We start from the raw sequence: 24,018 nt of genomic DNA, 5'->3' as shown, positions 1-24,018 counted from the left end.
CGAGACCTGCTGAGACCAAGGCTGCCCTGTGGAAAGTGCAGGCCATTGTGAGACTGCTGACAGCCCATTCTCCCTACCACACACAGACAGACACACACAGACAGACACACACTCACACACACACTCACACACTCACACACACTCACACTCACACACTCACACACACACTCACACACACACTCACTCACACACACACTCACATACACTCACACACACAATCACACTCACACACACACACTCACTCACACACACGCTCACACACACACTCACACACACACGCTCACACACACACACTCACACACACACACAGACACACACACACTCACACACACACACATACTCACACACACTCACACACACACACACACACACTCACACACACTCACACAGACACACACACACACAGACACACACTCACACACACACTCACACACACACTCACTCACACACACACACACACTCACACACAGACACACACAGACTCACACACACACACTCACACACACTCACACACACACTCACACACATACACTCACACACACACTCACACACACACACTCACACACACACTCACACACATACACCCACACACACACACACACACTCACACACATACACTCACACACACACTCACACACACACACTCACACATACAGACACACACACAGACACACACAGACTCACACTCACACACACACACACTCACACACAGACACACACAGACTCACACACAGACTCACACACTCACACACACTCACACACACACACACTCACACCACTCACACACACACTCACACACACACACACACACTCACACACACTCTCACACACACACACACACTCACACACACACACACACACACTCACACACACACACTCACACACACACACACACACACACACACACGGCAGCTTCACCAGCTCTGTTTTGCTACAAAAGATTTCAGAGATGCAGGAGACGGCACATACTGTGTGGGCCTTAGTGGAGACGCCGCTCCTCTTCCGCCACTGTCTTCTGTCTGTCCGTCCCGTCCCGGCGTCTCTTGGGTGTTTTCTCCTCCTTCCCCTCTGGTTAGCAGGCTTCTCCCCCAGGTGAAATCTATCCAGCTCACTCGTTTGAAGGTCTTTGCAAACCTTCATCACTTCCCCGTGAGGCCCAGCTGAGAGCTGCACAATGTCCGTGCACAGCGTGCGCTCGGTGCCTCACGGCCCCGGGGCTCAGGAGGTGGCACAGCGGCTACAGCGTCGGGCCCTCTAGCAGGAGACCCAAGTGCCACGCCAGGCACCACAAGTCCCACAGAGGGATGCACATGCTCTCTCTCACCCGCTCCCTCTCTCTCATTAAAAAAAAAAAACAAAAAAAGAATTCCCTCCATCTGTGTATGTAAGCGTCACATACCCATCTGCCTACTCGCCTACATCCTACCTGTCAAGATGACTGAAGATTTGAATGCCGACCTGACAAAGCAAGAGACTATTTCAGACGAGGAAATCAAACAGAACTCCAGGGCGTGGTGGGCACAGAATAGTTTCTGACCTGTGGGGAGCTGAGCTGCCCGCTGGGTGACGGCAATACACGGCTCTGAAGGAGGGAGCTTCAGAGCTGCGAGTTCTTCCCTCCGTCTCTCTTTCCATCTGAAATAAAAGTCACCTGGTGGGGGAGCCCAGGTGATGGTGGTGGCGAGCTGAGAAAGCCTGAGGCAGCGGGGGAGCTGGAAAGCCCTGGAGGCCTGCGCCTGGGGCGGGAGTCGGAGTGTGTCAGCGTCAGGTCCCTGCTGGGGACACTGGACTGTCCCCACCAACCAGCACGGCATGATCCCGTGTGCAGGCTGCAAACCCCCTGCCCAGAGCAGCGGCGAGTCCAGACCAAGGGGCAGAGCAGTGGGAGCTGGGTTATGTGCCGCCCTGGGGACACGGCGCAGAATGCAGCTTACCGGAGAACAGGCCCAACCAGGGCTCCTGTATTTCTCCCAATATTCTCTTCATTATTCATTTTCTTTTTTCTGACACAGAGCCAGGGAGAAAAACTCACAGAGAAACACCAGAACGCTGTCAGCTCAAGCTAAAGAAGGTGTGAGGGAACGGAAACTGGGTCCTTGAAGCCACAGGCACGGAAGTCTTTGGCAGAACTCCTAAGATAGCTCCTAAGCACGAGGTTGTCTTATTTTATTTTATTTTTATTTTATTTTATTTTATGAACTCATAAATTTTTATACCAAATTCAAATATGGGTAACACAAGGTTTGTTTCTTCTCCTTCTTTTAAACCAGGACACTGCTCAGCTCTGGCTTACGGTGGTGCGAGGGATAAAAGTGGGACCTTGGAACCTCCGGCATGCGAGTCTCTTCGCTGCCTACCCTGCCCTCTTACTTTAAGTAGTTATATTTTGCTGTATTATTGTATTTATATATGGAGAGAGAGAGAAGGAGAGAATGATGTCTAAGACGTCTCCCAGCCCAAGGGCTTCTTTTAAAAATATTTTTATTTTTCACTACTTTTTCAGATATCTTTAGTAATGAGAGATAGGTCTAAAGACAGAAAGATGCTATCTGCCCAAGCTCTCCGTTTTTATTATTTTATCACATTTATTTTATTTTAGTTAGGGTTAGCAATGAGAGCTAGAGATACAGAAAGATACAGAGTGAGTGATATGGGCTGATGCAAAGAGACTCTCCTACCTGAAGCTGTGAGGTTCCTGCAACACCATGATGCAGGGCTGAGCAAGGCTCTGGTAAAAAATAAATAATAAAGGGGCCGGGTGGTGGCACACAAGGTTGAGCGCACATGTTACGGGGCTCAAGGACCCAGGTTTGAGTCCCTGGTCCCCATCTGCAGGGGGAAAGCTTCACAAGTGGTGAAGCAGGGCTGCAGGTATCTCTCTCTCCCTGTCTATCACCCCCTTCCCTCTCAATTTCTGGCTGTGTCTATCCAATAAATAAATATTTTTTAAACTTGTTTAAATTAAAAATAAATGTGTGTGTGTGTGTGTGTGTGTGTGTGTGTGTGTGTGTGTGTGTGTGTGTATCAGAGAGTAGAAGGAGAGTAGAAGTCTGCTTGGGTCAGACTTATGCTGGAGACCTGGGGTTTCAGCCTGAGCCTTTAGAACCTCAGGCATGAAATCTTTTTTTTTTAATTAATTAATTAATTCCCTTTTTTGTTACCCTTGTTGTTTTATTGTTGTGGTTATTATTGTTGTTGTTGTTGGATAACAAAGAAAAATGGAGAGAGGAGGGGAAGACAGAGGAGGAGGAGAGAAAGACAGACACCTGCAGACTTGCCTCACTGCTTGTGAAACGACCTCCCTGTAGGTGGGGAGCCGGGGGCTTGAACCAGGATCCTTGAGCTGGTCCTTGCACTTTGCGCCACGTACACATAACCCGCTGCACTACCACCCACCCCCCTCCTGTGATAACACACTTTTATATGGACAAAGTTCTAATCCCTTCAACAACCAAAACCTGTAAGAACAATTAAAGAAATTCGGTAAAGCTTCAGAATACAAAAGCAACATACACAACCCAGTTGTGTTTCTAGATGTGAAGGAGTAAAAATCTGAAGGAGGAGTAAGGAGACCATCTCCATTTCCAACACAGTGGAAACAGAGCTTATGGAGGAGGAACCCAGCCCAGGAGCAGAGAGATGACACACTGAGAACTGTGAGAAACCCAAGAAGCCAACAAGGAGATGCGTGCAGACACCGCGGACCAGAGGAGCTGACCCTGCTGAGACCCTACAGCCCACATCAGACCAGCCCTACCAAACTCCACCGGCATTTTTCACAGAACTAGGCCAAGAAAGAACTGCCAAAACGTTTATAAAAACTAATTCAAGGCATACAGATTGGAAGAGAAGTCAAACCCTCCCTATTTGCAGATGACATGATAGTATACATAGAAAAACCTAAGGAATCCAGCAGAAAGCTTTTGGAAATCACCAGGCAATAAATATAGTAACGTGTCAGGCTACAAAATTAACATTCAAAAGTCAGTGGCATTCTCTATGCAAACACTAAGTTAGAAAAAGTTGAAATCCAGAAATAAATTCCTTTTACTATAGCAACAAAAACAATAAAATATCTAGGAATAAGAAGTGAAAGACTTGTATACTGAAAATTATGAGTCATTACTCAAGGAAACTGAAAAAGACACAAAGAAGTGGAAAGATATTCCATGTTCATGGGTCGGTAGAATTAACATCATCAAAATGAATATATTACCCAGAGCCATCTACAAATTTAATGCTATCCCCATCAAGATCCCAAGCACACTTTTTAGAAGAATAGAAAAAATGCTACAAATGTTTATCTGGAACCAGAAAAGACCTAGAATTGCCAAAACAATCTTGAGAAGAAAGAACAGAACCGGAGGCATCACACTCCCAGATCTCAAACTGTATTATAGGGCCATGGTCATCAAACTGCTTGGTACTGGAACATGAACAGACACACTGACCAGTGGAATAGAATTGAGAGCCCAGAAATGAGCCCCCACACCTATGGACATCTAATCTTTGACAAAGGGGCCCAGACTATTAAGTGGGGAAAGCAGAGTCTCTTCAACAAATGGTGTTGGAAACAATGGGTTGAAACATGCAGAAGAATGAAACTGAATCACTGTATTTCACCAAATACAAAAGTAAATTTCAAGTGAATCAAGGACTTGAATGTTAGACCACAAACTATCAGATACTTAGAGGAAAATATTGGCAGAACTCTTTTCTGTATAAATTTTAAAGACATCTTCAATGAAACGAATCCAATTACAAAGAAGACTAAGACAGGGTGGGGGGAGACAGCATCATGGTTATGCAAACAGACTCTCATGCCTGAGGCTCCTAAGTCCCAGGTTCAATCCCCCACACCACCATAAGCCAGAGCTGAGCAGTGCTCTGGTGTTTCTCTGTGTATCTCTCTCTCTGCATCTCTCAAAAAAATTAATAAAGTTGGGGGGTCGGGCGGTGGCGCAGTGGGTTAAGCGCATGTGGCGCAAAGCGCAGGAACCGGCGTAAGGATCCCGGTTCGAGCCCCCGGCTCCCCACCTGCAGGGGAGTCGCTTCACAGGCGGTGAAGCAGGTCTGCAGGTGTCTATCTTTCTCTCCTCCTCTCTGTCTTCCCCTCCTCTCTCCATTTCTCTCTGTCCTATCCAACAACGAATTGCATCAACAAGGGCAATAATAATAACCACAACGAAGCTACAACAAGGGCAACAAAAGGGGGAAAAAAAATGGCCTCCAGGAGCGGTGGATTCATGATGCAGGCACCGAGCCCAGCAATAACCCTGGGGGAAAAAAAATAAAAATAAAAATAAAAAAATAAATAAATTAAAAAAAGATTAATAAAGTTTTTAAAAAAAAGACTAAGACAAGCATAAACCTATGGGACTACATCAAATTAAAAAGCCTTTGGGAGTCAGGCAGTAGCACAGCGAGTTAAGCACACGTGGCACAAAGTGCAAGGACTGGCGAAAGGATCCCAGTTTGAGCCCCCGGCTCCCCACCTGCAGAGGAGTCACTTCGCAGGTGGTGAAGCAGGTCTGCAGGTGTCTGTCTTTCTCTCCCCCTGTCTTCCCCTCCTCTCTCCATTTCTCTCTGTCCTATCCAACTATGACACATCAATAACAACAACAATAATTTCAAAAATAAAACAACAAGGACAACAAAAGGGAATAAATTAAAATAAAATTTAAAAAAGCTTCTGCACAGCAAAAGAAACCACTACCCAAACCAAGAGACCCCTCACAGAATGGGAGAAGATCTTTACATGCCATACATCAGACAAGAGGCTAATAATCAGAATAAATAAAGAGCTCGCCAAACTCAACAACAAGAAAACAAATAACCCCATCCAAAAATGGGGGGAGGACTTGGACAGAATATTCACCACAGAAGAGATCCAAAAGGCCAAGAAACACATGAAAAAATGTTCCAAGTCTCTGATTGTCAGAGAAATGCAAATAAAAACAACAATGAGATATCACTTCACTCCTGTGAGAATGTCACACATCAGAAAAGGTAACAGCAGCAAATGCTGGAGAGGGTGTGGGGTCAAAGGAACCCTCCTGCACTGCTGGTGGGAATGTCAATGGGTCCAGCCTCTGTGGAGAACAGTCTGGAGAACTCTCAGAAGGCTAGAAATGGACCTACCCTATGATCCTGCAATTCCTCTCCTGGGGATAGATCCTAAGGAACCCAACACATCCATTCAAAAAGATCTGTGTACACATATGTTCTTGGCAGCACAATGTGTAATAGCCAAAACCTGGAAGCAACCCAGGTGTCTAACAACAGATGAGTGACTGAGCAAGTCGTGGTCTAGATACACAATGGAATACTACTCAGCTGTAAAAAATGGTGACTTCACCATTTTCAGCCGATCTTGGATGGACCTTGAAGAAATCATGTTAAGTGAAATAAGTCAGAAACAGAAGGATGAATATGGGATGATCTCACTCTCAGGCAGAAGTTGAAAAACAAGATCAGAAAAGAAAACACAAGTAGAACCTGAAATGGAATTGGAGTATTACACCAAAGTAAAAGACTCTGGGGTGGGTGGGTGGGGAGAATACAGGTCCAAGAAGGATTCAGAGGACCTAGTGGGGGTTGTATTGTTATATGGGAAACTGGGAAATGTTATGCATGTACAAACTATTGTATTTACTATCGAATGTAAAACATTTATTTCCCCAATAAAGAAAATTTTAATAAATAATAAAATAAAACCATAAGAGACTCTGACTAGCCAAAGCATTTATGAGAAAAAGAAGAGGGGGTGGGGAGCAGGGGACTGCAGGTGCCACCTCTCAGGGCAAAGTCCCCCCAGGGACCTCGGAGCCTCAAGCGGGAGAGTGAATGTGGAGCCTGGCGGTGGCGCACCTGGTTGAGTGCACACACTACAGTGCACAAGGACCCGGGTTCAATGCCCTCGTCCCCACCTGCAGGGGGGAAGTTTCATGAGTGGGGAAGCAGGGCTGCAGGTGTCTGTCTCTCTCCCTCCGCCTCCTCCCGCCTCTCAATTTCTGTTTCTATCCAGTCAATAAATAGTAATAAGAATTAAAAAGAAAGCCTGAATATAAATTGCTGTGCTTTCTCCTGGCCCTAAAGTCTACTTTTCAACAGCGACGACGTCAGTGAAGGCTGACCCACAGGGGGCCTCAGTTCCCGCAGCTGCTGTCCCTGAGATCAGGCTGAGACCCCTCCCACCTCCCACTCTGCTGCAAGATGGACACAGCGGCCCCTGCCCCTTCCCTGAGACCCCAAGGGTATCTCCAAGCAGGCGAGACAGCCCCCAACACACCCTGGCCCGGGATGGAAAGATGCCCCCCTCTCGCCCCACACCCACTGGGCCTGATGCTGATGGCGCAAATATGCTGTTTTTTAGGGGTGGTGAAGGGTCTACAGTCAACAGTAAATGCACTTGTTGGTCCAAGTGTCAAATCTCTCAGTTTTCTGCAGACACTCCCCCCAGCCCAAGTCCTCCCCCACCATCAGCACCAGGACCTGAACCTTTACTTTGGGGTAACACACCAGGCCTAGCCCACGTTCTGCTTGATGTTTCCCCTTCTGTTCTGGTGTCTCCACTTCTGTCCATGAGTGAGAACATCCCGTCTTCACCCTTCTCTTTCTGGCTGATCTCACTTCCCAGGATTCCTTCAGGCTCCATCAAAGATTAGGCAAAGTAGGTGAATCCATCCTTCTTCACAGCTGAGTAGTATTCCATTGTGGACAGAGACCACAGCTTTCTCAGCCGCTCCTCTGCTGTTGGGACACCTGGGTTGCCGCCAGGTTTTGGCTGTTACACATTGAGCTGCTGTGGGGGCGGGCAGGCGGGCGGCTGGTGGTGCACCCAGTTAAGCTCACATAGTACAGAGCACAAGGACCTGGGTTCAAGCCCCGTTCCCCACCTGTAGGGGGGACACTTCACAAGTGGTGAAGCAGGTCTGCAGATGTCTCTCTCCTTCTCTATCTCCCCCACCCGTCTCAATTTCTCTGTCCTGTCAAATTAAGTAAAGATAAAAAGGAAAGGGTGGGGGCAAGTGGCAGCACACCTGCTTGAGCGTACATGGTACAGAGACCCGGGTTCGAGCCCCTGCCCCCCCTGCAGGGGGAAAGTTTCAAGAGTGGTGAAGCAGGCTTGCAGGTGTCTTCTCTCTTCTCTCTCTCTCTCTCCCTATCACCCCCTTCCCTCTCAACTTCTGGCTGTTTCTATCCAATAAATAAAGATGATTTAAAAAAAAAAAAAACACCTCTTAAAGAGAGACAGCTGGACCAACCAATCAATCCATCACCTGGTCCCGGGTACAGACATCTCAATGTCCCTCAGGCTGAGGTGCGACCCCTGGGCCCTGGTGGCCGAGGCCTGGCGGGGGGTGAACGGGGCTGTGTGGACGCTGCTGTGACCGGACGACCGGCTGCTCTCAGGCAGTGGCTGAGGGGCGGTGGTCCTGCCCCATCCGTGACCCCGTCCACCTGTAGACACAGTTTCCTCCCACGGGGTGGGTGGGGTGCACGGTCCTTGCCTCTCCCCAGAGAATCGCCCCTGGTGCTCCCAGAGTAGGGCACGGACGGGTCACCAGCGTCAGGAAGCACCACGGGTCTGTCTGTCTGACCACTGCCAGGCCGAGCACCCCCTCCCCGGAAGGTGGACCCCGGAACTCCACCCCGACCCGGCCGCTTCCCCCTCTGGCTGAAGCGGATTCAGTTCAAACTCAGGGCTGAGCCCCACCAGGAGGGCCTCCAGCAGGGGTGGGCCCCCAAAACGTCTGCAGCCCAGCCAGGGGTCCCGGCGGCTCAGCCGCCCCCCCCAACACACACAGGCTGGGGGCCCCCGGGGACGGCCCTGGCCCTGCCGTGATCGGGAGGCGGATGTTATTCTGATTCTGCCCGCGGAAACTAGTCAGGTCGTAAACGTCTCGGCTGGCACCTCAGCTCGGGACGCAGGCCCCCCACGCGCCAGGCGGGCGCCCACCTGCACAGGAAGGCCACCGGGGCGCTCGGCAGGTGAGGGGGCATTAAAGGCCACCTCCCGCCCCACCGGGGGAGTGGGGCCCTGGCTCTAAGGAGGGGTGCTGAGAGGCGGGGACAGACTCCCCCCAGCATCCACATGGGGGTGCCCTGGCCCAGGGCTCAGTAAGCCGCTGCCAGGAAGGTTCTGTTTCTGCTCAGAAGTGCTCTGTGGGAGGTCTTATGCCCCCCACGTCTTCTGGGCATTAAAAGCAGAAGCAGACAGGGCGTCCACTTAGCCCCCTGCCCACACCCCTCCTCCGGCCCTGGGAGTCTTGGCTGGGCGGGCTGGGCGGCAGCGTCCCCAAGGGGTGAGGAGAGCATCCCCCCGGGTGCGACTCCCCTGGCAGGTGGGAAGAGGAGCCCTAGAGGCAGGGCGGTGGTGCACTGGTTAAGCACATAGTACAAAGCACAAGGGCCCATGCAAGGACCCGGGTTCAAGCCCCCACTCCCCACCTGCAGAAGGAAGCTTCACAAGCGGTGAAGCAGGGCTGCAGGTGTCTCTCTGTCTCTCTCCCTCTCTCAATCTCTCTCCGTCCCGTCCAATAAAATGGAAAAAATTCCCTCCCGGAGTAGTGGGTTCATAGTGCTGGCACCGAGTCCCAGAAATAACCCTGGAGGCAGAAGGAAGGAAAGAAGGCAGGAGGAAGAAATCAGGAAGGAAAGAAGAAAAGAAAGGAGGAAGGGAGGGAGGGAGGGAGGGAGGGAGGATGGAAGGGAGGAAGGGAGGGAGGATGGAAGGGAGGAAGGGAGGAAGGAAGGGAGGGAGGGAGGATGGAAGGGAGGAAGGGAGGAAGGGAGGAAGGAAGGATGGAAGGGAGGAAGGGAGGATGGAAGGGAGGATGGAAGGGAGGATGGAAGGGAGGAAGGGAGGGAGGGAGGGAGGAAGGATGGAAGGGAGGAAGGGAGGATGGAAGGGAGGATGGAAGGGAGGATGGAAGGGAGGAAGGGAGGGAGGGAGGAAGGGAGGAAGGAAGGATGGAAGGGAGGGAGGGAGGAAGGGAGGAAGGGAGGAGAAAGAACACTAGTCAGCTGTGAAGAAGCTAAGTCCTGTCTCCTAAGCCAGACGGGTGGGCTGCAGGCGACGGTGCGGGCGGATGAGTCAGGCCGTGAGGGCAGACACGTGAGGGCGGTCTCGCCGTGTGTGGGATGGAGGAGTCTGAAGCAGACTCGCAGAAAGCAGTGATAGCAGCATGGACCCCGGGCTCTGAGAGCCGTGGGTGGCTGGTGGGAGCGGGCGGGCGGGCGGGGGGCGGGCAGCGGGGGCTCCCCGTGCGGCAGCTCTGGGCCCCGGGCAGCGTCCTGGGGAGTCGTGCCAGCTGACACAGGGGTGACGCTGAACCTGGGGACTGGCCAGCCATGCGCCAGTGCTGAGTGGCTCTGAACCGGAGAGACCCAGGCAGCGTCTGGTCTCCGTCTGCAGCTCTGGGGGCCTGGGGGTGCCAGGGGGGGGGTGTGGACTGTCCCCCAGACAGCATCTGGCTCACAGACAGTGGTTCCTTGTCAAAATGGAAAACCAGGAGGACTGGGCACACAGGGGGAGCAGGTGGCCCCAGGTGACACCCATTCCTGAGGCCCGGGGACAAGGTGAGGCCCCAAGGAGCGCCCACAGCCTCCAGGGTCCCAGCCTCCCTGACGGCTCACAGCGGCCCCAGAGTGGGCAGGGCTCAGTCACACAGGAGAGGGAAGGAGGGAGGGGGAGGGAGGGAGGGAGGGGGACTGGGGAGGCAGCATAGGCATCAGCAAAAGCCTCTCCTGCCTGAGGCTTTGAGGTCCCAAGTTCAACCCCCAGCACGTCCATCAGCCAGGGATGAGCAGTGTTCTGGTCTTTCTCTCTGTATTATTATACAGGTCTATCTCTCTTATTAAAACAAAATAAACAAGAAAAAATTAATTCTAATTTGAATAAACAAAACACATATTTTTTTTTTAAAAGGAACTCTCCGGGCTGTGGTACATCCAGTTAAGTGTGCATGTTGTCCTGTGAAAGGACCTGGGTTCGAGTCATTGCTCCGCACCTGCAGGGGGGAAGGTTCTGAGTGGTGAAGCAGAGCTGCGGGTGTCTGTCTCTCTCTCCCTGTCTCTCCTCCCCTCTCAGTTTCTGTCTGTCTCTAACAAATATTTAAAAAACAAAGGAAGGAAGAAAGAAATCACGGCTAGTGGGAGCAGCAGATTCACAGGGCAGCACTGAGCCTGGCGGCAGCCCTGGCAAATAAACACACGTACAGAGAGGCCGAGGGCAGGGGACACTCGGCTGAGCGGACGGTGGGCACCAGGTGCCAACAGGCCCTGGTGGGCAGTTGGGTGGAGTTCTGAGGGGGCCCGGGCTCCCTGATGCTCAGGGAGACGTGAATATCCGCCTGGTGGCAGGAGCAGAGGGGACAGACCCACAGCCCTCGGGGGGCTGGAAGAAGGCGTGATGCTCGCTTGACTCTGCAAACTCCCGCAGAGAAGAGCGAGGGGGAGAGGGAGACGGAGGGGAGGACATGGAATGGGAACAGGTGGAGGCGACGGGACACAGAGCTCTGGGGGTGGGGGCGGCGTGCAGTCAGACCCCTTATCTCATGACTTTGTAAGTCGGCGTTAAATCACTAATAATAATTGATGACAGACAAGGAGGAAAGACACACAAGACTCCTTCCCAGGCTCAAGCCCCAGCACCACCCTCAGCCAGGAGTGAGTGGTTACTCGATTGATTTATGAGAATAAGAAGCAGCCCAGTGTGGACCACTGCCGCCACAGGTGCTCTGGGCTCAGACCTCCCTCGGGGTGGATTCCTGGGCTCCTCTCACTCTGCGGGCCCACTCCCCTGCTGGGGTGGCCCATGCCTGAGAGAGCTGGGAGCAGGGAGCAGGCAGCAGGCAGCAGGCAGCAGGGAGCAGGGAGCAGGGAGCAGGGAGCAGGGAGCAGGCAGCAGGGAGCAGGGAGCAGGCAGCAGGGAGCAGGCAGCAGGGAGCAGGGAGCAGGCAGCAGGCAGCAGGCAGCAGGCAACAGGCAGCAGGCAGCAGGGAGCAGGCAGCAGGGAGCAGGGAGCAGGCAGTAGGGAGTAGGGAGCAGGGAGCAGGCAGCAGGGAGCAGGGAGCAGGCAGCAGGGAGCAGGCAGCAGGCAGCAGGCAGCAGGGAACAGGCAGCAGGGAGCAGGCAGCAGGGAGCAGGCAGCAGGCAGCAGGGAGCAGGCAGCAGGCAGCAGGGAGCAGGCAGCAGGGAGCAGGCAGCAGGGAGCAGGGAGCAGGCAGCAGGGAGCAGGCAGCAGGCAGCAGGGAGCAGGCAGCAGGGAGCAGGCAGCAGGGAGCAGGCAGCAGGGAGCAGGCAGCAGGGAGCAGGGAGCAGGGAGCAGGGAGCAGGCAGCAGGGAGCAGGGAGCAGGGAGCAGGGAGCAGGCAGCAGGGAGCAGGCAGCAGGCAGCAGGGAGCAGGGAGCAGGCAGCAGGCAGCAGGGAGCAGGGAGCAGGCAGCAGGCAGCAGGGAGCAGGCAGCAGGCAGCAGGGAGCAGGCAGCAGGCAGCAGGGAGCAGGGAGCAGGGAGCAGGCAGCAGGCAGCAGGGAGCAGGGAGCAGGCAGCAGGGAGCAGGGAGCAGGGAGCAGGGAGCAGGGAGCAGGCAGCAGGCAGCAGGGAGCAGGCAGCAGGCAGCAGGGAGCAGGCAGCAGGCAGCAGGGAGCAGGGAGCAGGCAGCAGGCAGCAGGCAGCAGGGAGCAGGCAGCAGGCAGCAGGGAGCAGGCAGCAGGGAGCAGGCAGCAGGGAGCAGGCAGCAGGGAGCAGGCAGCAGGGAGCAGGCAGCAGGGAGCAGGGAGCAGGCAGCAGGGAGCAGGGAGCAGGCAGCAGGGAGCAGGGAGCAGGCAGCAGGGAGCAGGCAGCAGGCAGCAGGCAGCAGGGAGCAGGGAGCAGGCAGCAGGGAGCAGGCAGCAGGGAGCAGGGAGCAGGCAGCAGGGAGCAGGGAGCAGGCAGCAGGGAGCAGGCAGCAGGGAGCAGGCAGCAGGCAGCAGGCAGCAGGGAGCAGGCAGCAGGGAGCAGGCAGCAGGCAGCAGGCAGCAGGGAGCAGGCAGTAGGGAGCAGGCAGCAGGCAGCAGGGAGCAGGGAGCAGGCAGCAGGGAGCAGGCAGCAGGGAGCAGGGAGCAGGCAGCAGGGAGCAGGGAGCAGGCAGCAGGGAGCAGGCAGCAGGGAGCAGGCAGCAGGCAGCAGGGAGCAGGCAGCAGGGAACAGGGAGCAGGCAGCAGGCAGCAGGCAGCAGGCAGCAGGCAGCAGGGAGCAGGCAGCAGGCAGCAGGCAGCAGGGAGCAGGCAGCAGGGAGCAGGCAGCAGGCAGCAGGCAGCAGGGAGCAGGCAGCAGGGAGCAGGCAGCAGGCAGCAGGCAGCAGGGAGCAGGCAGTAGGGAGCAGGCAGCAGGCAGCAGGGAGCAGGGAGCAGGCAGCAGGGAGCAGGCAGCAGGGAGCAGGGAGCAGGCAGCAGGGAGCAGGGAGCAGGCAGCAGGGAGCAGGCAGCAGGGAGCAGGCAGCAGGGAGCAGGCAGCAGGGAGCAGGCAGCAGGCAGCAGGCAGTAGGGAGCAGGCAGCAGGGAACAGGGAGCAGGCAGCAGGCAGCAGGCAGCAGGCAGCAGGCAGCAGGGAGCAGGGAGCAGGGAGCAGGCAGCAGGCAGCAGGGAGCAGGGAGCAGGCAGCAGGCAGCAGGCAGCAGGGAGCAGGGAGCAGGGAGCAGGCAGCAGGCAGCAGGCAGCAGGCAGCAGGGAGCAGGGAGCAGGCAGCAGGCAGCAGGCAGCAGGCAGTAGGGAGCAGGCAGCAGGGAGCAGGCAGCAGGCAGCAGGCAGCAGGCAGCAGGGAGCAGGCAGCAGGCAGCAGGGAGCAGGCAGCAGGCAGCAGGCAGCAGGGAGCAGGCAGCAGGCAGCAGGCAGCAGGCAGCAGGCAGCAGGGAGCAGGCAGCAGGCAGCAGGGAGCAGGCAGCAGGGAGCAGGCAGCAGGCAGCAGGCAGCAGGCAGCAGGCAGCAGGGAGCAGGCAGCAGGGAGCAGGCAGCAGGGAGCAGGCAGCAGGCAGCAGGCAGCAGGCAGCAGGGAGCAGGCAGCAGGCAGCAGGCAGCAGGCAGCAGGCAGCAGGCAGCAGGGAGCAGGGAGCAGGCAGCAGGCAGCAGGCAGCAGGCAGCAGGCAGCAGGCAGCAGGGAGCAGGCAGCAGGCAGCAGGCAGCAGGCAGCAGGGAGCAGGCAGCAGGGAGCAGGCAGCAGGGAGCAGGGAGCAGGCAGCAGGCAGCAGGCAGCAGGGAGCAGGCAGCAGGGAGCAGGCAGCAGGCAGCAGGCAGCAGGCAGCAGGCAGCAGGCAGCAGGGAGCAGGGAGCAGGGAGCAGGCAGCAGGCAGCAGGCAGCAGGCAGCAGGCAGCAGGCAGCAGGCAGCAGGGAGCAGGGAGCAGGCAGCAGGCAGCAGGCAGCAGGCAGCAGGGAGCAGGCGAGGGCGCAGCCCTCCAGTGACTCTGTAGCCACTAGGCCCTGGCGCCTCAGAAGCACTGGCAGGGTTCGAGGCAGGAGCAGCGGGGGGCTTCAGTGAGACTTCAGCGGCCTGCCACCCATGGCTGGCAGACTTCAGTGGGCACGGCGCTGCCTTGTGAAGTGAATGTTCTAGATCAAAAAGCTTCTCTCCTTCCGCCCCAGAGGCCCGCTCGGCTCCAGCTGGCGGTGAGTCCGTCTGCGAGCCTGCTGTGCTGTGTCCCCGCCCCGGAACCTTTGCTCTATGCCACTTTGGTCCTGCCTGCTGGTCTCCTGTGGGACTGTGGGGAAGTCTGGTAGAGCTTAGGGAAGTTCCCCCCACCTTCACGGATGGAGGTCTGAAAAGACACCTCTCTTGTTAGCCTCTCTCCATAGAGATGAGCAGAGACAAAAGTCTATCAGACTCAGCTTGCCTCTGTAAGACTCCCGCTTCACAAAGAGCCTACATCCCCCGCTGTCAGCCAAATGGTTGCACTCACTCAAAGCTCACACATTCCACCTCACCTTTTGATCACAAAGAAGAGCACATCCTGTCACACACTCCTAACACCGGACAAGTGAAAAGCCCCCCAAGACCTTGTTTCCTGGAGCCCTTTTGATGTCTTTAAAGCCTTGTTCTTCCTTCTCTATCTCACCTTACTGGTTCAACCCCTATGCTTCTCTCAAATGCCTTTGGATAATTAAATGCCTGCATCAGGAGACTAATTGTATTGATCTCTATGTATCAGCTCTTGTCATACCAGCCCCTGCCAGAGGGGCATGCTGACCTTTAAGAAACCTGTGAATGCTGACGTATGTGAAAACTGTTCTTTGTCAAGCCTCCTATATAAACCCAAACCCTCCCCCCAATAAAGAGTGTGTTCCTACCAGAATCCTCCCCGAGTCTCTTTCTTTTCACGCAGTCTCTAACCCTTTCTACCTGAGAACCACCCACACGAGCTCCAGCACTCTCTCTCTCTCTGTCCCAGCTGGGTCCCGGGGGACGGGGATACAGAGGCCCCCTCGCCTGTGTCCCCAGGGGCAGCCTCCATGGTCCCATGTGTTTGTGTATTTTTCTTCCAGGGTTATCGCTGGGGCTCAGTGCCTGTACGACTCCACTGCTCCTGGGAGAACCTGAGAGATGAGATGGGGAGGGGGCCTTGAACCCGGTTCCTTGCATGGAGTACTGTGTCCACTTAACTGGGTGCTGCCCCTTACTTCTGACTTTTCAAGAGAGAAGAGACACCAGCATCACTGCGTCTGTGGGGCTCCCCAGGCTGCTGTCCATGTGTGCCAGAGCTCGAACCCAGGGCCTCACACACAGCGGGGTGTGTGAGCTCTACCGTCTACCGGGTGGGCTGGCTCCCAGCTGCGGGGTCCTCCTGTGCTAATCACTGGCCCCTCCACACCCGGGCAGGCTGGCCCCCGAGAAGCACAGAGGATGCAGGGGCAGCTCTCTGCCCGCGAGACCGACCGCAGTGAAACACTAGGGGCGTGGGGACGGGCAGCTTTTATTAAGATGGCAGCAGGGTGCCCACCTTGCCCCTGCACCAGTGATGCCAGCTGCTGCGGCCACACCCAAGGCACGAGGGGAAACCAAGCACAGTGGGTGGCACACAGGCAGGACCCTCACAGTGATGCAGGGGAACGTCACCACACGGCAGGCAGACCCGACCGGGAGGCCGTGCCCCCCAACCCAGTCTGTGCGTGTCCCCAGGGACCCTCCTGGACATCTGCCTGGGATCAGGGGTGAGGCCAGGCAGGGAGGCTGAGGCACTTCTGGGAGGGGTCTGAGGGCACAGGACTGCTCATCCAGCACCCAGCAAGGCCCAGACCAGAGGCCACCTCTGACCATGCAGGATGGAGCCGGGCCGTCACGGGGAGGTGGGTGGTAGGATGACCCCCTCAGAGCAGCAGCTGCACCAAGCGCATACACACACTCACACACACTCTCACACTGACTCACACTCACACTCACTCACTCACATATACACACACACACATACACACACACTCACACATACACACACAGACTCACACTCACACACACATTCACTTCACACACACACACACTTACACTCACATACTCACACACTCACACACACACACTCACACATACACACACTCACACACACTTACACTCACACACACACACTCACACACACACTCACACTTACACTCACACACTCACACACACACTCACACATACACACACACTCACACACACTCACTCACACATACACACACACTCACACACACACACTCACACACACTCACACACACACTCACACACTCACACACACTCACACTCACACACATACACACACTCACTCACACACACTCACTCACACACACACTCACATACACACACACACACTCACACATACACTCACACACACACTCACACATACACACACACTCACACACACACACTCACACACTCTCACACACACACACACTCACACACACACTCACTCTCACACTCACACACACACTCACACACACTCACACACACACTCACACACACACTCACACACACTCACACACACACTCACACATACACACACACTCACACACACACTTACACTCACATACTCACACACACATTCACACATACACACACTCAAACACTCACACACACACTCACACACACTCACACACACACTCACACATACACACACACTCACACACACACTTACACTCACATACTCACACACACATTCACACATACACACACTCAAACACACACACACACTCACACACATACACACACTCAAACACACACACACACACACACACACACGGCTCCCACAGGCACCGACGTATGGCGTCCAAGGCTGACCAGCATGTCCCTGTGGCCCCCACACCCTCTGCTTGGTCTCCGGGTGGGAGCGCAGGAGGATGGGCCAGCAGGACCTTCCCAGGCGGGCAGCCCCCACCCTGCACCCTACAGCCTGCCCAGGGCGGGTTCTGGCAGCAGCCAGGCCTTGTGAGGCAGGGAGACGGGCTGGTCTGAAGTGCCCCTGGGGCAGCAACCTCAGGGTGCGTCCCTGGCTCCTCTCTCGGCCGTGACATGTTCAAACACAAAGCCGAGCCCCAAAGCCGCCGGGACCCCAAGAATGGCGCCCCTTGGGTGGCAGTGCAGCAGCCCCTCTTCTCCCGTCTCTGGGCAGTCAGCACCCGTGGGCCCGTGTGTTGGCAGGGGTCCTTGCCCGGGAGCGGGAGAGGCGGCCTATGGCCACACCTGAGGTGGGGGGGTCGGCCAGCAGCAAGGCCCAGGTCCCCAGGGCGCAGGGACACCAGGTGGCCGCCACAGCCTGTCCCTGGCCCCAGCAGCCGAGAGCACGGGGCAGTCAGAGGCTTCCAGAACCTTCCACCTGTGCAGGAGGCAGCGCGGGGTTCACCCTGTGGCCTGTGGGGTCCGGCGGGCAGCGGGGCCTGCGTGGCGGGCAGGGGGCTCCCGGGGCCCTGAGCACAGGAGGCAGAGCACTGAGCAGCGCTGGGGGCCCGGCCCAGCTCCCAGCCAATGCAGGTGCTCCCTCAGGCAGCCAGGAATCCCCCCAGACTCCCCACAGGGGACTCTGAAGCAGCCGGCAGGGCGCCGAGACCCCCCGACGGGTCCACCAGCTGCCCGACCGGACACCCCTTGTGGGGGGGAGCGTGAGGCTTCGCAGGGCCGAGCAAGCGAGGCGGCGGGGTCTCCGGAGCCCAGGCACAGGGGCCGTGGAGAGGAGCCGCCCCACCCGCAGGCAGTGGGCTGGGCTGGGCTGGCCTGGCCCGGGTCCGAGCCAGGTCCGAACGGCTACTCATACAGCAGGAACCTCTTGACGGGCGGGGGCAGCGGCAGGGACGGGATGAGGGGCAGCCGGGATTTGCCCAGCGCCACCCTCACGGCCACACGGCACAGGCTCAGCAGGCTCCGGGGGGCACCTGCGGGGGTGCAGAGCGGGGTGGTCAGCGGGGCTGCCAGGGGCCTGCCCTCGCACCTCACCTCCCGGCCGTCAGCCCCAGGGCTGGGACCAGGCTGCAGCTCGGACCCACTGAGCTGGGCCCCTCTCCGCCTGGGCAGCCGGCCTTCATCTCTCAATGCCCACAGTGTCCATCGAGGCCTGGCAAGGGCGGGGGTGGGCGGGTGTCAACTCCACACTCTCGAGCCAGGAGGGAGGCCTCACAGCCGGGGGGGGGGGGGGGGGTTGGATGCTCAGGGACTTCCGAGCCCTGAGCCCCCGTCAGCTGGTCCGCAGATCCCCCCACTCCTGGCTTCACCCTCCAGAAGGGAGGCCTCTGGGGGGACTGGCAGTGACCCTGAAGCCCTGCAGAGCTACTTAAAAATGAGGGGATGGGGCTGGGCGGTGGTGCACCTGGTTGAGCACACACGTTACCATGTAACAAGGACCTGGGTTCGAGCCCCTGCTCCCCACCTGCAGGGGGAAGCTTCACAAGTGGTGAAGCAGGGCTGCAGGGGTCTCTGTCTCTCGATCTCCCCTCCCCTCTCATTGTCTCTCTGTCCTGTCCAATAAAATAGAAAAATGGCCTCCAGGAGCAGTGGACTCGTAGAGCCGGCACTGAACCCGAGGTAACCCTGGAAGCAAGAAATTATTGTTTTTAACAAAGGGGCACGTGGGAGAAGGAGACGGCATCCCAGGCACTCGGAGAGCCGGCACGCGCACTGAGCTGAGAGCGCCCACCCGGGGAGTCTCTAGAGCCTCGCTGAGGTTCTGAGCAAGCTCCTGGCGGGAGGCAGCGTTGGCGTTGTGGGTGAGGAGGAGGATTTTAAAGCCAGAGCCCTGCTGAGGGCGGTGCTGGGCTTGAACCTGGGCCCTCAGCGCCTCAGGCAGGAGAGCCTTTTGCAGAACCGAGAGTTTATCTCGCTGGCCCTGATGTGCTTTTGCTTCTGAGAGACCCGAGGCCACCGGCTCAGGCACAGGCGGTGCCAGGGATCGGACCTGGACCCTCAGGCCTGCCACTCCTGCACCCTAGCCACTGAGCTAACCTCCCCTGCCGCATTCTGTTCTCTATCTGCTCTGGCCTTCTGTCCAGGGGACACGGCCAGAGCATGCGGGAGCCGGGCGCGGCCACTTACCTCTGGCCTCCCAGAGGGCCTGCAGGGCGGCGGGGTCCACCTTCCTGCGGCTGCGGACCTCCAGGTTCGAGGGGTCCCAGCGCACGAGGCTGAGGTCAGCCCCAAAGTCCACCAGCAGGCGCACGAAGGCGGGCTCGCAGCCGTGGCTCAGCACGGCGTCCAGCATGCAGCCCGGGGAGCCCCGCTGCAGGCCCCGCACGTCCACCGGGCCGCTGCAGTTGAAGTCGGGGTTGGCGCCGGCCAGCAGAAGCAGCCGGAAACACTGCAGGTTGTGGTAGGCGGCGCTGATGTAGAGAGGGCAGACCACCAGGGAGGTGAGGCGCCGCGAGAAGGGCGGCTGGGGGTCGGCCGCCAGGGAGTGGTTCACGTCCACGTCGGCCCCGTACCTGCAGGGGACGCGGGGGTCAAGGCCAGTGGCCGGCAGGTCCCCGAGGCCGGGGCTCCTAGAGGTCTCCCCGCCAGGAACTGCAGAGGGACCGAGGGGGACACAAGCAGCAGGGGCTGTGGTGGCCAGAGGGGACAGGGCAGAGGCGCAGGGAGCGCTGACCTGATGAGCGCCTGCAGGATGTCGGCCCTGCCCACGCGCGCAGCGTGGTAGACGGGGGAGCTGCGGTGGTGCCGGCTGCCGTTGGGGTCGGCGCCGGCGGCCAGGAGGGTGCAGGCGCTCTCCAGGTGTCCGTTGACCACGGCCATGTACAGCGCGGTCTGGCCCTTGACGTCCACCAGGTCCACCTCGGCCCCCCTGCGCAGGAGGAAGTCCACGCAGGCGCTGTGGCCGGCGGTGGCCGCGATGCGCAGGGGCGTGCAGGGCAGCCAGCCTTGGCACCACACGGACTTCTCGTTGATGCGGCTGCCCGGGGAGGGGGGAGGAGGGAGGGACGGGGCGAGTCAGGGCGGCCCTCTCCCACCCAGCATGCCCCCCACCGCCCACCCGCTGCCCCCCTCAGGCCCCTGCTGTCGGGGGCCTCCCTGGGACTCGGGACACTGGTCCCACGGCGCAGCTGCCACTGGACGGGACGGACAGATGGACGGCCGGCCTGAAGGCCTGAGACGCGGCAGGGGCCCAACAGGCGGCCCCAAGGAGACAGGCTCCTCTCCGCGGCCCCAATGGCCACCCAGAGGCAGACAGGATGGAGCGCTGAGGCCCGGTGCCAGGGGCGGACGGGCGAGGGCACCACCCAGGGATGCCCAGCGGCTCCGGGAACCATCCGAGAGGCCGCGGGGCCTTGCCCAGGACCACCCAGGCCCAAAGACTGCCCAGAATCACCCCTCGGGCAGCCCCCTCCCCCTGCCCCGGCCCCCTCGGGCAGCCCCCTGCCCCGGCCCCCTCGGGCAGCCCCCTGCCCCACCCCCTGCCCTGGCCACCTCCGGTAGCCCCCCTCGTCCAGCAGGCTGCGCAGTGTCTGCAGGTCGCCCGCGTAGGCGGCATCGTGCAGCCGCGAGTCCCCGCAGTGCTCGGCCGGGTGGTCCCAGAACTGCTCCCGCAGCCACTCCTTCAGGCCGGCACCTGCAGAGCAGTCAGTGGTCAGCGGTCAGCGGTCAGCGGGCTCAGGCTCAGGCCGGCTCCTCGCGCGGCAGCCCCGTGGGCAGAGTGCACGCCGAGCCCACGGGAGGCCCTGGGTTCAAGCCCCGCTCCTGTGGGAGCACACGGACAGGACGGACGGGCAGGGGGCCGGGGAGGGTCTGTCCGCAGGCGGCGGGGCAGGGGCAGCACACAGACCACGGGACACGGCGGGAGACCCCCAGTGCGGCCCCTCCCGGGCGGGGTGCAGCCTCTCTGCAGACTCAGCGCAGCTGTGTCGAGACCCGGGTTCGAGTCCCACGGGACATGACGGGGCAGGAGGCGAAACAACTGAGCGAATGAGCCTCCGGGCACCTGCAGCCAGACCGCGGGGCAGGACCAGGCTCGCCACAGGGCGTCTGTCCACGGGGCGTCTGCACTCGGGGTGTCCACGGGGTGTCTGTCCAGGGGGCGTCTGTCCGGGGGGTGTCTGTCCAGGGGGCGTCTGTCAACTGGGGTGTCTGTCCAGGGGGTGTCTTTCCAGGGGGCGTCTGTCCTCGGGGTGTCTGTCCAGGGGGTGTCTGTCCACTGGGGTGTCTGTCCAGGGCGTGTCTGTCTGTCCACTGGGGTGTCTGTCCACTGGGGTGTCTGACCACTGGGGTGTCTGTCCAGGGGGTGTCTGTCCACTGGGGTGTCTGTCTGTCCACTGGGGTGTCTGTCCATGGGGTGTCTGTCCAAGGGGTGTCTGTCCACTGGGGTGTCTGTCCACGAGGTGTCTGTCCACTGGGGTGTCTGTCTGTCCACTGGGGTGTCTGTCTGTCCACTGGGGTGTCTGTCCAGGGGGTGTCTGTCCACGGGGTGTCTGTCCAGGGGGTGTCTGTCCAGGGGGTGTCTGTCCATGGGGTGTCTGTCCAGGGGGTGTCTGTCAAGGGGGTGTCTGTCCAGTGGGGTGTCTGTCCGGGGGGTGTCTGTCCACTGGGGTGTCTGTCCTCGGGGTGTCTGTCCAGGGGGTGTCTGTCCACTGGGGTGTCTGTCCAGGGGGTGTCTGTCCACTGGGGTGTCTGTCCAGGGGGTGTCTGTCCACTGGGGTGTCTGTCCTCGGGGTGTCTGTCCAGGGGGTGTCTGTTCACTGGGGTGTCTGTCCAGGGGGTGTCTGTCCACTGGGGTGTCTGTCCTTGGGGTGTCTGTCCAGCGGGTGTCTGTCCACTGGGGTGTCTGTCCACTGGGGTGTCTGTCCTCGGGGTGTCTGTCCGGGGGGTGTCTGTCCACTGGGGTGTCTGTCCAGGGGGTGTCTGTCCACTGGGGTGTCTGTCCACGGGGTGTCTGTCCTCGGGGTGTCTGTCCGGGGGGTGTCTGTCCACTGGGGTGTCCGTCCAGGGGGTGTCTGTCCATTGGGGTGTCTGTCCAGTGGGGTGTCTGTCCGGGGGGTGTCTGTCCACTGGGGTGTCTGTCCAGGGGGTGTCTGTCCGGGGGGTGTCTGTCCACTGGGGTGTCTGTCCAGGGGGTGTCTGTCCAGGGGGTGTCTGTCCTCGGGGTGTCTGTCCAGGGGGTGTCTGTCCACTGGGGTGTCTGTCCAGGGGGTGTCTGTCCGGGGGGTGTCTGTCCAGGGGGTGTCTGTCCGGGGGGTGTCTGTCCTCGGCTGACCACTGGGGTGTCTGTCCACTGGGGTGTCTGTCCAGGGGGTGTCTGTCCACTGGGGTGTCTGTCCTCGGGGTGTCTGTCCAGGGGGTGTCTGTCCACTGGGGTGTTTGTCCAGGGGGTGTCTGTCCAGGGGGTGTCTGTCCTCGGCTGACCACTGGGAGTCCCGTCACTGGGGCCGTGCCCTGGAGACCCGCCCACAGGACTCGCCCACTAGCGCTCGTTACCTGCGGACCCCAGCCCGGGCCGCCCGTGCGGGCCGCCCCCCTCCGCCATGGGCGCTGCAGCCCCTAGAGCTTCCGGGCCTGCGCCCCTGCCGGCCGGAAGTCTCAGTGGCACTCACTTCCGGTGCCGGAGCTGCGTCGGGGCGGGACTTCCTGCGGACTGGAGCTTCCGGCGGAAGTGGTGCTCGCTCCGAGGGCGGGCGGGCGGGCCGGTGGGGGCCGCTCTGTCGGGGCCCCGCCCTTGCCTTGCCGCAGGGGCTGCTGGGAACGCGGGCCGCCGGGGCCGGACCTCACGCGCATGCGCCCAGCGCCGACGGGTCGGGTCCGGCCCCGCCCGCGGGTGGGCGTGGCTTCTCTGCCCCGGAGCGCGCGGGTTCGAGTCCCCGCCGGGCGAGGTGGCGGGTGTCCGGCCTGTGGCCGCGGGTCTCGCCCGCAGGGCCGCGCCGTCCCCAGTCTGGCACCGCGGATCCCCCGCTCGGCAGGCCCGGGGCGGGGCGGGGCGGGGAGCCTGGGCAGTGACGCCAACTCCGGCCCTCTGGCCCCTGTCGCCCCCCGGAGCACGCGCCACCCCGCGGCTTCTCTGCCGGTCTGTCGGTCTGTCGGTCTGGGGCCTGGGGCCTGGTGCGCCGCCGGACACTCGGAGCCCCGCGCCCACAACCACACCCGCACCGCACCCAGATCCGCACCCGGACCCGCACACCCGCACCACACCCAGATTCACACACCGGAACCCCGCGCCCACACCCGCACACCGCACCCGGACCCGCACCGCGCCCGCTCTCCCGAGGCCGGCGGCGGGAAGCCCGCAAACTGCAGCAGCGGAGACCTGTGCAGGCTGCTGCTGTCTGTCTGTCTGTCTGTCTGTCCGATAAAATAGGAGGACGGCCTGCAAGCGGTGCATTCACGTGCCCCAGGCTCCAGGGACGACCCTGGAGGTGCAGACAGACAGGTGGCGCAGCGTAAAGGAACCCGGGGAACTGTGGTCTACACTGGCTCTCCGGCCGCTCTCGGTCTGCACTGGCTCTCCGGCCGCTCTCGGTCTACACTGGCTCTCCGGCCGCTCTCGGTCTACACTGGCTCTCCGGCCGCTCTCGGTCTACACTGGCTCTCCGGCCGCTCTCGGTCTACACTGGCT

The 24,018-nt window shown here is 59.3% G+C and overlaps 1 protein-coding gene across 2 annotated transcripts in view; it reads right to left on the bottom strand.

Moving 5' to 3' along the window:
• Positions 1–23,016, bottom strand: part of ASB1 (ankyrin repeat and SOCS box containing 1) — a 491,590-nt gene extending 468,574 nt beyond the window's left edge. The window contains exons 1-5 of one of the 2 annotated variants that reach the window (XR_009550593.1): positions 22,887–23,016; positions 20,886–21,027; positions 20,068–20,370; positions 19,521–19,906; positions 17,682–18,367 (exon numbers count right to left, since the gene is read on the bottom strand). Coding sequence is in view for 1 of the 2 variants with exons in the window: in XM_007536497.3 (XP_007536559.2) it covers positions 18,240–18,367; positions 19,521–19,906; positions 20,068–20,370; positions 20,886–21,027; positions 22,887–22,935 (1,008 nt within the window). In the remaining variant the exon portion in view is untranslated. Of the gene's footprint in view, positions 1–15,929; positions 18,368–19,520; positions 19,907–20,067; positions 20,371–20,885; positions 21,028–22,886 lie in introns of those variants that run through there. The other variant, XM_007536497.3, reaches the window with a different exon arrangement.
• Positions 23,017–24,018: the final 1,002 nt, after the last annotated feature.

This window comes from Erinaceus europaeus, chromosome 7, assembly GCF_950295315.1.
Source record: "Erinaceus europaeus chromosome 7, mEriEur2.1, whole genome shotgun sequence".
Classification (NCBI taxonomy): domain Eukaryota; kingdom Metazoa; phylum Chordata; class Mammalia; order Eulipotyphla; family Erinaceidae; genus Erinaceus; species Erinaceus europaeus.
This window is presented reverse-complemented; position numbering and strand designations above follow the sequence as displayed.